At 38.7% G+C, this 13,245-nt stretch overlaps 1 protein-coding gene and 3 non-coding genes across 4 annotated transcripts; all 4 read left to right on the forward strand.

Moving 5' to 3' along the window:
- Window positions 1–1,297: 1,297 nt before the first annotated feature.
- LOC131298326 (NAC domain-containing protein 54-like) lies at window positions 1,298–6,789 on the forward strand. Its single transcript, XM_058323717.1, has 7 exons — window positions 1,298–1,426; window positions 1,545–1,876; window positions 3,161–3,444; window positions 3,982–4,335; window positions 5,029–5,466; window positions 5,787–5,865; window positions 6,010–6,789. The coding sequence occupies exons 2-7, from the start codon at window positions 1,720–1,722 to the stop codon at window positions 6,597–6,599; spliced, it is 1,902 nt and encodes a 633-aa protein (XP_058179700.1). The 5' UTR covers window positions 1,298–1,426; window positions 1,545–1,719; the 3' UTR covers window positions 6,600–6,789.
- A 1,378-nt stretch (window positions 6,790–8,167) lies between these two features.
- On the forward strand, window positions 8,168–8,264 carry LOC131299334 (small nucleolar RNA Z103). The gene has a single exon (XR_009190717.1). It is a non-coding gene; the product is annotated as a small nucleolar RNA Z103 (small nucleolar RNA).
- A 203-nt stretch (window positions 8,265–8,467) lies between these two features.
- Window positions 8,468–8,561, forward strand: LOC131299333 (small nucleolar RNA Z103). Its single transcript, XR_009190716.1, has one exon. It is a non-coding gene; the product is annotated as a small nucleolar RNA Z103 (small nucleolar RNA).
- Window positions 8,562–9,770: 1,209 nt separating this feature from the next.
- On the forward strand, window positions 9,771–9,865 carry LOC131299336 (small nucleolar RNA Z103). Its single transcript, XR_009190720.1, has one exon. It is a non-coding gene; the product is annotated as a small nucleolar RNA Z103 (small nucleolar RNA).
- Window positions 9,866–13,245: the final 3,380 nt, after the last annotated feature.

Raw genomic sequence — 13,245 nt, forward strand, 5'->3', positions numbered from 1 at the left:
CCCCGGCCCATGTGTGCCCATACCAATAGCAATACGTGGTGAGGAAGGTTTGTGGAATACTATGTGACAGTGTTCCAGGATCAATTTGTAATCACTAGTGATAAAACAATATTCGTGCATTATGGGTGCGCGATCATTATGAAATATTAAATCTTGTCATACAATGGAAAAGCCCATTTTTCTTAGACGACTAAACGATCAAATTGCGATGCCAACTATGTTGATCTTTTTCTCTCTCCGTCTAACATTTGGACTGTCTAAATCACGTTTAGATGGCTGGATCGCCGACGGAGTACCATGTGTGTGGTACCGCTCGACACCCAAAAACTTCTTGTGAAAAAGAGATGCCCCGCAGAAAAGGGAGAGTTTTTGTCGGTGGACCGGCAGTTGAATTGGCTACCAGTCAATTGATTATGTGAAAGGAACATTCTCTAGATTGGGGGTGATCCAAAGAACTGAAAAGAGAGAAGGGAGAGAGAGACAGAGGAACATTCTTTAGTAATTTGATGAAATGATCATGAGAGAGAGAGAGAGAGAGAGAGAGAGATGAAAAGGCCCAGCCGCCAATTCGTTGTCTACACAACGGTTTCTCGTTAACGTAAGATCCTTGTCTCAACAGAAATACCTGTCGGTAATGCAACGAATCAGGTGTGACCACCTGGAGCTCGGATTCCAAGAAAGGACGATTAAGAAGCATAGCATAATCGGAGACAGAAGAAACATAAAACATTCTGCGAAATAATCATTAATTAATAAAATGCAAAAAAAGTATTAAAGCTGGAAAAGTGCATGGGGTGAAATACACAAGTACTGGTACAAAAATACACCGAGGTTAGCTCGGTTGGTTAATCAGTTTGCTCTCCACACAATTGACCAGTATTTGATTCTTGGGACCAAGCCGCAATAAATTAATTTCTTCTCGCTTTCCAAGTTCCAGACGTGGATGGCTTTTCTTTGATCGGATTGGAGAGATGATTTGTCTAAATCGCGTAAAATCGTAGATAGACTCAGACACCCCGCGCGACCATCGAAAGAATAAAAATCACCCACATTATTTTGTTTGTGTTGAGAATATTTGTCATTCAACCAGGGAATTCTACATGACGATGTTACAAGATACTTCAGGAATACTACATAACAATATTGCTGGGGATTTTAGTGAATACTCCGTATTCTACAGAGCTTGGAATGAAAGACAACAAGCATCATAAAAAGTATAAATATTTTATATATCTGCTATGTGGGGGCAAAAAGCAATTTCAAAGTTATAAAAGGCAAGGGGGGCCGGGGGTGGCAGCCTCCCCCTCGTTTGCTTTTCTCTCCTCCCTCCTTTCTCTTTTTGTTCTCTTTTCAGTCCTTATCAATCCCCCTCAACCCCCCCCCACTTCTCCCTCCCTCTCTCTCCTCTTTGCATCTTCTCTCCAAGGTCTCTCTCTCTCTCTCTCTCTCTCTCTCTCTCTCTCTCTCTGCATGTTCCAATGATTAGATCATATATATGCCAAGAGTAATAACTGTCTAAATTTTTTGTGTCTTTTATTGTGCAGTTTGTACATATAGCTTCTTGATTTTAATTTCAAAGGCTGGTCTAGCTCTTTGTTTTTTGGATAAGAGGCTGGTCCCACCTTTTCGTTAGAGTTCAATTGACTAGACAAAGATTGATCAGAATTTTTAAGTTAGGAGAAGAAGGAGGAGGAAGGAGAGAATATATATACTCCGTATATGGCACCTGTTTCATTGCCTCCGGGATTCCGGTTCCATCCGACGGACGAGGAACTGGTGGGTTACTACCTCAGGAGAAAGATTAACGGCCATGAAATCGAGCTTGAGATCATACCCGAAGTTGATCTCTACAAGTGCGAGCCGTGGGACTTACCAGGTATATCTCGTGTTTGGTCCTGTACAATTCTAAATATTCTAGCGAATTGTATTAATTTTCAGGTTAAATAAGACATTTTCTTTGGGATTATTGGCCCTACAAGTTAATTCCTTGAGTGGAAAATTTTCTTAAAATTTCGATATGTGTGGGTAAAAATTCCAAAAAATTCAAGTTATCAATCATTTTATAGGTTATTGAATGTATAAAATTAAATAGCGGCTATACACGTACATGTGATATCATCTTTTCTTCGGACCTTGCAAGTAGTAATATATACATATAAATATATTATTTATTACGAATTTGAAAATACAAGTTATTCGGGCCCTTGCTAGACACAAATCCTTCGTCCACCACCCGTATGTTAACCTTGTATGGTTGGCACAATGAGAGCTAGTTGGCAATTAGCTAGGAACTCCAGAAATAGAGCTTTCAACCACATTTCTATCAACGCGGATCCTTGAGGGTCAGCAATCAGCATGTGTGTTGTTTTCCCATCTAGATAGTCCAAAAGTATTTTAAATGGTTTACATTTTAAAAAAAAAAACTCTTCCAGGGATTTTTTTTTTTTTAAATCTGGACCATAAATTGTCGAGATGGACGGTCCAGATTGGAGACAACACACATGCTAACCTTTGAGGTCAGCAGGATCCCGGGTTTTCTACATTAGATCATTTCATGCGTGGTTTAGCTTATGCTTTGATTGAGCCCTGATTACTTGGTTCATTGAGCCAGATACTGCGATATATAAGAAACTGTACATAAGTCCACATATGAATCGGGTTATATATATTGATTATAGACGTGATGTACATCTATATATCTGCAAATAAATACTATATGATATATTAATGAAGAAACCTATAACACAAAAGATTAAAAAGTGAGTACGAAGAAAGGTATAATTCATGACCATACATAACTTAATGGATGCATTAATTTCCTTTTCCCAATTTGGTAAGAGCTGCATAAACATATTTTAAAACCCTAATGAAAAGTCTTAACTATTCTCGAGCCGATCCGGTATAATGTTTCAAAACATAATGGTACAATGTGTATTCAAAGTGTTTATGGCCCTGACCAATTAATCGAGATGCACATAAGTTGGCCACAACACATGTTTATGGCCCTAGCACTGTATTATAAGCCAATATCGTGGCTTACAATTTGAAAATTGTGACTGTCGTGTAATTCTGATATATTAACATCCGTATGATGAAACTTTCCGATTACTACACAATTTTTTCGTATGAATTCATTTAACGAGATTCGAAACTGGTGCAGGAAAAGCATTATTGCCAAGCAAGGATCTGGAGTGGTATTTCTTTAGTCCCCGAGACCGGAAATACCCGAACGGGTCGAGGACTAACCGCGCAACGAAAGCCGGTTACTGGAAAGCCACGGGGAAGGATCGGAAAGTGAACTCGGAGAGGAGGGCAGTGGGGATGAAGAAAACCCTAGTTTACTACAGAGGGAGAGCACCTCATGGGGCACGTACGGGTTGGGTTATGCATGAATATAGGCTTGATGAGAGAGAGTGCGAGTCTCAAACTGCGTCAGGCTTGCAGGTAATACCTCTCTCTCTCTCTCTCATGCACTCTCTTCTATATAGAGATTTTTCTGGTTACTCTAGTCGTGGCAATTGAAAAAGTCCTTTGCAAACGTGTACAACCCAATATGGATAGTACATATTGACAATTAATAGTTTAGATTTGTTAAATATTTCTTAAATTTACTAAGTAATATCTAACATTGGACCTATCCAAAGGATGGATGAGGCTTTCGGGCATGCATAACGGGTTGGCTTCCCACATCGGAAAGTTTGAGTTTTTTGTGTGTATTTTAGCTGACGTACATGAGGAGAATGACTTGTCTAGAAATCCGTGAAACGTGAATTTTAATCTCTTTAGTTCATTTAACTTAGCGGAAACACACCGAATTATCCTTTTCGAATTTTTGAGTTGAATTTTTTAACTTGAAACGAAAGAACCACAGCATGAATCCTCCCTCTCAACGAATTAAAGTTCTTTAGAAAAAAACATTACTACTAAAATTTCAAGGCACTGATCATATAGTAATCTCCTTTGATTATGGATTGGCTGCAGGATGCCTATGCACTATGCCGTATATTCAAGAAGACAATAACTGCACCAAAGACTGGAGGAGAGCAATACTATGGTGCCTCATCTTCTAACCAGATATCCAGCAACCACTCCTCAAGTGTAGACCTGTATTCCGAGGGAAGATCGTGTGATGATCTGGAGAATTATGATCACCATCAATTCCCAATGGACAGATGCTCAGTACCCAACATTAACATCCATGGATCTACCGGTAACGCCGGCGGCGGCGGTGCTAGTACTGATGGGAATTGGATGCGCTACTTATCAGAGGATGCATTTGGCTTCTCAAATCCATCTTTTCCAAGTTATGGGATGGTTCCAAATTCTCCATCCAAGGTAATATAACTGGTATAATATTTTTCCTAATAATAGTTTGGACACAAATGTATTCAAAACCGTCCGATGCACATGAGTCTTATGAATGTACCGACGACACGCATTGAATGGCTCCCAATACAATGCTAGCTTGGCCGCAAGTTTTTGTTTACCAGGTCGCAAACTATTGCACCTGGCTACAAACTTTTGCACATGGCCGTAAATTTTTGTGTACCATGCTGGCAGGCCACAAACTATTGCACTTGGCCGTAAATTTTGTGTACCAGGCCACAAACTTTTGCAAAGATCTTTCGAGGGGCTTCCCTTTCATTACTTCTTTCGAGGGAAGAATGAACTATTACTCTTGGTCGCAAACTATTGCACTTGGCCACAAACTTTTGCACATGGCAGTAAATTTTTGTGTACTAGGCTAGTTGTAGCGTGCTAGCGCCCTGATGACCACCCGGGCGGAAATGGGTTTCTTTCGGGACGGAAATTACTGAGATCGCCACTGCTCATCCTGGCACGGGCCACCCGGGCGGGATTTTCAGCGACGTCAGCGAGAACAGTTTTCACAGCTCAACAGTAATTTGCTTCCAAATAAAAAGAGAACAACTTCATTGTTATCAAATACTATTGTGTACTGAAAATCTGTTTGTGTAGAATTGTTAGCGTACTGAATCTGATAAATGTTCTGCTGTTATTTTTTTTCAGGTCGACATAGCATTGGAGTGTGTAAGGTTGCAGCACCAGCTCTCCCTACCACCGCTGCAAGTACACGACTTCCCCACCGGCGGCTTCCCGGACCCGAGGATGCTGCAATACTCCAGTTCTACCCCTGCCAGTGGTCACGGTGACGTTTTGCAGGAAATTCTATCAGTGGCTCAGGCCTCTCGGCAACTGATTAATCAAGACACATGGGGTGGAAGCTATGCCCCTAGTGATGATTTTTCGTTCCAACCTTATTCTGAACACCAAATTGGTGATCATCATGGCCTGGGTACTAATTTTCCAAGATTGATGGAGAGGTCAGGGGACCAAGATCAGAATACCACGAGTATAGAGATTGGAGGGTTGGATGAGGGATTCAGGACTGAAAGAATGGCGGAGAACTTGCGATGGGTTGGAATGTCTAGCAGAGATCTCGACAAGGTACTAATTACTTGCACGCGATCATGTTATCTCCCAAAAGAACTTACAAAAAAATGATATGTTTTCCCGGATAGCTGATTATTGGATGGTCCTTGGGCGCGAACATGTGGCCCACCCTAGGACTATCCAAAAAAAAAAAAATAGTGTGTGGCACTCCTAGTTAATATAGTCGCTTAACATATAGTATCACCAGAATGTAAATAGAAAGGAGAGATTTTGCTTATTGGGATCAGGTAATTTGCTGGAGTACTAAATAGGAGAAAACATTGGTGATATGTTCAATTTAGAATGCTAATGTGAATTTCTGTTCTGTTTTTCAGAGCTTCTCGGATGAATTCAAGAGTGTTCTGATAGAAAACATTTCGTGTTTTCAGACAACAGAAGGCCATGAGAATCAAGGTACCAAAATTCCACATGTTTCATATTTCCTTTTCATTTTTATACCATAAGGTCCATAAATACGGACACAGAGGGATACATATTACATACACATATATTGTCGACGTTTTTGTTTCGTTCTCTAACATAACAGATTGGTTGCAGGGGCAATGGATCATCGTAACAACTTCGACGAATCCAACGATAGAGATGAAAATGACTTCCCATTCGGATTCACTGACGATAACCCGGATGAGAACTTTCTAGTTGATGACTTATCCAGCTCGCCGGACTTTGAATTTGATGAGAAAATCGAAGTGAATCACGGGATGTTGGTTTCAACTCGACAAGTATCCGAGACATTCTTCCACCAAACAGTGCCTTCTGAAACTGTCAAAGTGTATCTAAACCCATCGGCGAAAACAGACTCACCAACAAAGCACAAGAATGGAAATTCATCGGAAAATTCGAAGAGAAGCAAAGGAATCATGAAGCTATGGGGGAAAACAATGAGCCCTGCCATCGGCGTCGTTGCATTCCTTTGGACTTATTTCTTGTGCTTCGGGGAATGTTTGGATGATGAAAAATCAAGAGACAGAGCTCCGGCCGCCGAAGGAGGTTCGGCGAAAACTCGGTTTGTTGGAAGGATAGGAGGGAGAATTTCTAGTGGTGTTTTGAACAAGATATGGGCATGCATTACCATAGCTTTGGCTATTTGTAGCATTTGGGTGCAAAATATTGCACCTTCCCCTTAACTTTATGACCTCATTATTATTTCCAAAAAAAAAAAAAATGACCACATTATTTGACTCCTAACCATAGCTGTTGTAGAGGGTAATGCATAATTCAGTCTTACCCTAGAATAATGGAGAATTTGTATCTTTGGTGTAATTGTATTTTTTTCTGTATATTAACATTGTAATTTAAGCAGATTATTGAAACGTATATTTTTCTTAGTTGTCATGCTATTATCTGCATCGGAGATTGACTATGGTGGTGTTAAGACTGAATAAGTTACGCTAGTTATGCTGTGATGATATAATCTGTAATTCCCTTCATTCATTGAAACTCTGAATAGGTAGGTGACGATGTGTTATCAAATGTTTAACCTAATAAAACAGACTCAGAGTCTAAAAATTCTTGAAACATAATTTCTTATGCATAAGTTCCACGAAATAGATTATGGCCAAAAAAATTTGAATGTTTCAGCCAATATCTAAACCATAGAATACGAATTCGAGAAATTGTAGAGTTCAACCCAATATTTTCTTTGGACGCTCCATTATTAATCTTGTACTAAAAACCTAACCAAACCCCATGGAAATAGGAAAATGGAGAGAAATCAATCAACAATATTTAACCAAATTTTATCCTGGGTTAACGACCCGCGCCAACTGATCTGCTAACCCCTTAGGCTAACCACATGGCTCAAAAGGTTAATTTTAAGTTATACAGTAGCTACTTGCAAAGCCTTGTATATCATTCTACATTTTCCAAATTTTCCGATGTGAGACTTTTTTGGGGTCTCAAATTGGCCCAATGGTTGCATAATGCTCCTTTGGGGCATCAGGTCTAGGGGTTCGACTCCTGTAAACAGGAGGTTGACCCTTGTAGTAATTTAACTTGTACTAACAACTACTCCTAAAATCCTATTGTCCCGAAAAATGAGAGAACAAAAAAACATGTGTTATCTTACAAAATGGATTTTACTGGACTATATAGATGGTAAATATACTCCTACCAAATAGACCGAAGAAAGCCCAATCCATACAAAACGGATCCGAATGTTAAATAGGAGTAGAACCGAAGAAGGCCCAGGCCCATATATTTTTACTAATTGAATCTCTTCCGTACACGTGGCAAAGCAGTCAACCTCCAGCCACCGATTCCCCGATCCAACGGAACTAGGGTTTCCAAGCCCTACTCCTTGCACTATATAATCACCGCCCCAACTCTGTCTTCCCAATCCCCCCTTCGTCTTCTTCTTCAGCTGCGCTCCAATGTCTCGTAACTAGGGTTTCTGTTCAACTTCCTCTTTACGTCAATTTTTTTGGGTTGGCTGTGTAGATGTAGTTATTATCTGATTTAGGAATAGGGTTTGCGTCGAATACTGATTACCAGCGCTTTTAAAAAAAAATTGGCGTTGAGTATGAGCCGACGCCATATTTTTCGCCACTCCGTTTCTGACCTAGATTTAGGGCCTCTTTGATAGAGTCCTTTCGAACCAGAATCGGAGAAATTCCACGTTGTTTCTGTTTCAATATTATTTTTTTTGATTTAAAGTTTGTGGTGTTGGTTTTGCGATTTCAAAAAGGAAAGAGAGATGGATGTGATGAGTATTTCCCCAGATGATCGACAATGAAATCACTGAGCGCTCTTCTCTTTTTAGAGAAATTCCAAGCCAGGATACTCTGATCCTTCTGCCTCTCCATTTATTTACTCTTCTGTTTTTGAATTACTGTTTATGTTTAAAACCCTAAACCCTGCAACCCCTAATACGTGTATGTATCTCCGTAGCCCAGTTAGGGTTCTGGGTTTACTGTTATTTGGGTCTATTATCTGTTCTATGTGTAGTTTATAAACTTCACTGGTAATTAGTGTGGTAGTTTCAATTCAATGAAAGATGGAGGTGATGACTATTTCCCCAGATGATCGACAATGAAATTACTGAGCGCTATTCTCAATTTGAGAAATCCAAGCCAGGATATCTGATCCATCTTTGTCATAAATTTTCGGTCTTTTGTATTTCAATGATGATTGTGTTAGTTTGTGTTTGGATTTTACATTTATACTTTTATTATAGGCATGAATTTTGAAACAGATCTTGTATTTTGTTTTTAGTATTCGTGTACTTGTAAAACTATGGGTTTTATTCTCAAGTACTGATTCAAGGTTTTGCGAGAGTAGTCTTTGTTCCATAACATATTTGCTGCTTAACTATGAAAGGGAAAATACCTGGGTTTTAAAAGGCTCTATGCTCTAAATTGGTGTTGGAATTTGACCCGAGTATGCTTCATTCGATGATTTCCAAAGCTGGTTTTGATTCACTCTTAATTGGGTGTCTGCTTATCTGGTTCGTGGTTTTGCCCAATAAACCTTGTAATGGTTCGTGGATTTTGACCCTTTTCAGATCTAAGATGGTTTTCTGTGTATGTTATTGAAAGTTTGTTGCGAAATATGGTGAATGTGAACCTGATATGGTTCTGTGATAACTTTGTTATGGATGGAAGTTTGGATGTTATCTAAGATGGTTTATTGAAAGTTTGTATATCATTGAAAGTTTGTTGGAAATATGGATGTGACCTTTGAGCATGAGTTGGGAAGTTAGATAAATTTTCTATGGAAAGCTTGGATGTTGGCTACTGGATGCTGGTAGATGATTAATTAAACTCGGTTTGGATAAGGTGTTTCTTTGAATGAGACTGCTGGATTTTTATGAACTGAAATAGAATTCCTTCAATGATGGATGATGATAATGCTCGGTTTGGATAAGGTGTTTCTTTGAATGAGACTGCTGGTTTTTTATGAACTGAAATAGAATTCCTTCAATGATGGATGATGATAATGTTTTGTATAGGTTGAACAATGAGAAATAATCCCAGGATACGGATTTTGTTTAGTCCTTGTCTTGGAATTTATTTGAGAAGCTTGTGTTGGTACACATTCTAGGGTATTGACTAATTTTCCAGCATTAATTAATGAACTAGATCAAAAATTGAGAAATCAATGAAAGATGGATGTGATGATTGGATGATGATAATGTTCTGTATAGATTGAACAATGAGAAATAATCCCAGGATACGGATTTTGTTTAGCTCGTCTTGGAATTTATTTGGGAAGCTTGTGTTGGTACACATTCTAGGGTATTGACTGATTTTCCAGCATTAATTAATGAACTAGATCAAAAATTGAGAAATCAATGAAAGATGGACGTGATGATTATTTCCCCAGATGATCAACAATGAAATTACTGAGCGCTATTCTCAATTTTGAGAAATCCAAGCCAGGACATCTGATTCATCTTTTTTATAAATTTGTTCTTTTTTTCTTATGGTTATTGTGTTCCATATTCTTGGATTTTATAGTAACTTTTGTCTTGCGCATTCATTTTGATTTTTTTGCATTTAATGTTTTTACTGCGAATGGAAACCTCAACGTAAATTGGGAACTTTGTTAAACTTTGCTATGGTTTCTTGGTTTGTTGTACACTTGCCACTGAATCCGTTCGAATATGGATGTTATTCTTGTCTGTTTGAATATGACTTCAAAGTTTTGTTCCAATTCCACACTGAAGCCCATTCAATAAGAATGATAATTGTGTCCCTGGTCAATCTTTTGTTTATGTATTCTAAATCCTTTATTTAGGATGCTCAAGGTACGTGGATCTTTGTTTTGTCATTCAATATATGTGCACTAATATCAAATGTCGGCTCAATAAACTCACAAACTGGAGCTGTGGAAGATGATAACATTTAACAAATTTGGGGCTAAATGCAGACGGTAAAACTTGCATGTTCTCTTTGAAAATGTATTGTGCAATTGCATCCTTGGAAAGAAAGTTTGAAGGATTTTACTTTCATTTATCGAAGAGTTGTTTGCAAGCAGTCTGTTTGCTGTGTTGGCCAAAAATATTGTACCCTGTACTGGAATGTTCGTAAGCAATGTTCAGCAATGATAAGATGAGATGTTCTTGCGAGTATGTGATTGCTAAGTTGTCTGGTTTTAAATATGTCAAATGCCAACTCAAGCATTTGGTTACTGGGTTTTTCTAACTATGGTTGTTTGTTTTGCCTGTTGTAAGTTCTGGACATTGCTTATGTACATTAGCATATGGTTGTGTGTAGCTTTCTCTCTGCTGCTGGATGATGGTTTCTCATCAAGTTCTAGTGGAAATCAATGATACTTTCTGCAGTTTAAAACCCATAGATTGAGTATTATCAAACCAAATTGGTGTGAAAATGTGCCATGAAAATAAATGTACTCAATTCAACACCGTGAATCTGCCAAAGTAGTTGGCTCCTGTTGTTGGATCTCTTTCTGTTGCTGTTATTTTGTAGGTTCGGCGGCCGCAAGTTTTGAAACAACTTTTTACTGGATTCTCAGTTATCAGAGTTCATGTGTGTGTCCAAGAGTCATTGCTTCAACAATTAGCCTGCTACAACTGAACACAATAGCCTGTGTAACTTTCTATCTTCCCCCAGTTTATCCTTGCACTAGAAGGTGGAAACCTGAACCGGGGCTGAGGTTAACTTCACCATAAGCAATGGTGATGATTGAAATCTGCCCTCTATAGTAGTTTCAATTGCTCTGCATAGGGGCGGAGGTACGTAGTAGGGGGTGTGGCACGTGCTACTCCCGCTCCAAGAAATACCCCCAAAAAAGAAAAAAACGTAGAGAGGTTATAAATAAAATCAGTGAAGAATTCCCAACTAATGTAAAGGTTTGGTTTACTGGTCAAGAATCATGCCTTGTGGCTGATCTCTTCTTCTTTCTTTCTTTCTTTTTGCATAAATTTTCACGAGAGTTGATCTTTTCCACTAATTGGGAGAGGAACACCCTTCCCGATATCGGATTGAGCTGATTTTTTATGGAGACCCAAAACGAAGTATTTTGAACAAAATGAGCGGCTCCGATCATCTTTGCGGAGCCCGAGACGGGCGCAAAAGCGGTCTGTGCGCGGCTGCTGTACACAACCTGCTGTATCTCTAGCTTTACTGATAAAACACAATGGTGTGGACCCCATTATAAGATAAGTTATTGGAATGGGTTAAGATTCATTTGATCTAAGGGTTGATGTATGCTTTTCAACAAGTGTCTACACTCTGTCAAATATTTTACAAAAATGACATTAATTCTTTTTACCCACTGGTCATCAACTTTTGTCGTTAGAGCATCTCTAATCCTTATCCTTTTTTTCCACCCAAATTTGGGTAAAAATTTGATGTAGAACACGTGGAAGCCCAATTCCATGATCAGCTGGACCGAGCCAAACCCCGAAAGCCCAAACGGTGTTTAATTTCAGATTTGATGGGTTGACCGAGCCAAGCCCCGAAAGCCCAAAAGCCCAAAAAATTTGGCAAAATTTGGACGGGCTCGGAATAGGCCCAAATTTGGTCGGTTGATTTATTTTCGCGCTCCGGTCAATACTCATGAACCTTAAGTTGATGATTGATGGTGCTTTTCGGCCTAATTCCTTCATTTAGGCTTTCAATTGCGTAATTTTGCCGCTTTAGGAAAGATTTGTTTCGTTAACATCTCTTAGACTGTAATTCCTTTTAAGTTTATTCTTTTTGAGAAAGTATTTTTTTTTTTTTTCCGTTTTCAGTTTTAGGAAAAAACCCAAATTCTGCGACTTTTTATTGTCCAAGTTTATTTTTAGTATTTCTAGGGTTTCGGCATATATAAGGGTTTGTAACCTAAAATTTATGCAGTTTTTTTATCAATAATAGTGTAGCGTTTCTCTATTCCTTTCTTGTACGCAAGGTTTGCTCGTTGTGACGAATTGTTTATCTTGTTTGAACTAGTACGCTAACTAGTCTCTCGTGAATTTCGCTGTGTCAAAATTTAAGTCAAAAGCTTGATTTGGGTAAAGTATCTCCAATGCTAAACCCATATTTGTACCCAAATCTAGTCTTGAATGACATACTTGTAATTAATGAGTGACACACTTATAATTAATGAGAGTAAAAATAGGCTTTAAAAAAATGGGTATGGATTTGAGTCTCCTCAAACTTGGGTGAGAAAATGGGTAAACGAATGGGTATAATATTGGAGATAGTTTTAAGTTTTTTACTTAAATTTTGGGCATGGGTAATAGAATAGGCAAGGATTTGAGATGCTCTTAGGATCACCAAAAAAAAAAACCAGCACTGGCTTTTGGGTCTCTCTCTCTATTTTGTGCATCCCCCTACTTCTAGAGCATTCCCACCACCGTCCGCCGTCATAAACTCAACTCATTCCCCATTACGACAGCGTTTTCTGCTCGCCGCATATCTCCTCCCAGTAAGTTTGCACCCACAACCAAGTTCTCTCTCTCGATCATAGCTTCATTTTTCGAATCTCCACCTATTGTCTACTGCCCAACGCTTCCAATGGCTGATGTATGTTTTTTTTTTTTTCCGAATCTCCCCCCTTTTTGTTCTAATCCATTACAGTAATATTTTCGATCATGAAGATAAAATAAAAAATGAGATTTTTGGACAGTGGAGTTTGTGAAAGAAATGTGAGAGAAGAAAAGAAAGTAATAAGAGCAAATGGACAAAATATAATACCATGTTGGTGCGTAATCAGTTCTTTTAAAAGAAGGAAAAAAACAAACAAAAGGGGGAGACTACGGGGGGAAAAGAAAACCTAAGACAACGTGTTGATAGTAAGTTGGGGAAGGTTTTTGTTAATTTACTT

This window comes from Rhododendron vialii, chromosome 8a (genome assembly GCF_030253575.1).
Source record: "Rhododendron vialii isolate Sample 1 chromosome 8a, ASM3025357v1".
Lineage (NCBI taxonomy): Eukaryota > Viridiplantae > Streptophyta > Magnoliopsida > Ericales > Ericaceae > Rhododendron > Rhododendron vialii.

What these genes read in the sequence shown, in the direction of transcription:
- LOC131298326 (XM_058323717.1), top strand. Translation starts at nt 1,720, where the DNA reads ATGGCACCTGTTTCATTGCCTCCGGGATTCCGGTTCCATCCGACGGAC. An exon ending in CGAGCCGTGGGACTTACCAG is followed by an intron (nt 1,877 to 3,160) that starts GTATATCTCGTG and finishes AAACTGGTGCAG; the next exon opens with GAAAAGCATTATTGCCAAGC. An exon ending in AAACTGCGTCAGGCTTGCAG is followed by an intron (nt 3,445 to 3,981) that starts GTAATACCTCTC and finishes GATTGGCTGCAG; the next exon opens with GATGCCTATGCACTATGCCG.